This window comes from Pygoscelis adeliae, unplaced genomic scaffold (genome assembly GCF_000699105.1).
Source record: "Pygoscelis adeliae isolate BGI_AS28 unplaced genomic scaffold, ASM69910v1 Scaffold532, whole genome shotgun sequence".
In the NCBI taxonomy this organism is placed as follows: domain Eukaryota; kingdom Metazoa; phylum Chordata; class Aves; order Sphenisciformes; family Spheniscidae; genus Pygoscelis; species Pygoscelis adeliae.
The window spans coordinates 119,203-119,777 of NW_008824245.1; the positions used below are offsets into that span (position 1 = coordinate 119,203).

General features: G+C 69.7%; 1 protein-coding gene across 1 annotated transcript in view; it reads left to right on the forward strand.

The window, feature by feature from the left end:
• Positions 1–575, forward strand: part of HP (haptoglobin) — a 2,198-nt gene that overhangs the window by 858 nt on the left and 765 nt on the right. Inside the window, exons 4-5 of the mRNA XM_009335253.1 lie at positions 150–224; positions 406–547. Coding sequence (XP_009333528.1) covers positions 150–224; positions 406–547 — 217 coding nt within the window. The remainder of the gene's footprint in view (positions 1–149; positions 225–405; positions 548–575) is intronic.

The following is a 575-nucleotide window of genomic DNA, read 5'->3' on the forward strand; positions in this document are numbered from 1 at the left end:
CCTCCCCCCCCCGCCCTTCCTGGGGGGTGGGAGCCCCCCAGCTCCCACTGGGGGGAAGTAACAGCGGAAGTAACTCCGCACCTCGCTGGCTGCGTGGCCCTTCCCCCGCCTTGCAGGGCAGGGGTGCTGACTCTGGTTTCCCTCCAAAGGCACATACAAGGGTGACGAAGATCACATGTGGGGGAGCTCTGAAGCTGGCAAGGAGGTGCCCATCTGCGAGCCAGGTGAGAGCAGAGCAGCAGGGGCTGGGGCTGCGAGGGGCAGAGTGGGTGGGCGGCTGTGAATGGTCCGTCTGGGCAGCCGAAGGGCTGCAGGGGCTGCTCCCTGGGGCTGCTGTGGGCCAGGAGGCATCCAGTGCCTGCCGGCCTCAGAAGGCTCACCAGGGCCCTGCTCTGCCCTATGCAGTGTGCGGGAAGCCAAAGAACCCCCCCAGGCAGTTGCAGCGCATCATCGGGGGCCTGCTGGCTGGGAAGGGCAGCTTCCCTTGGCAGGGCCGGCTGGGGACCCGCCACAACCTCCCCGTGGGGGCCACGCTCATTGGGGACCGGGGGCTGGCGGCCCCGGGGCGGGACGGG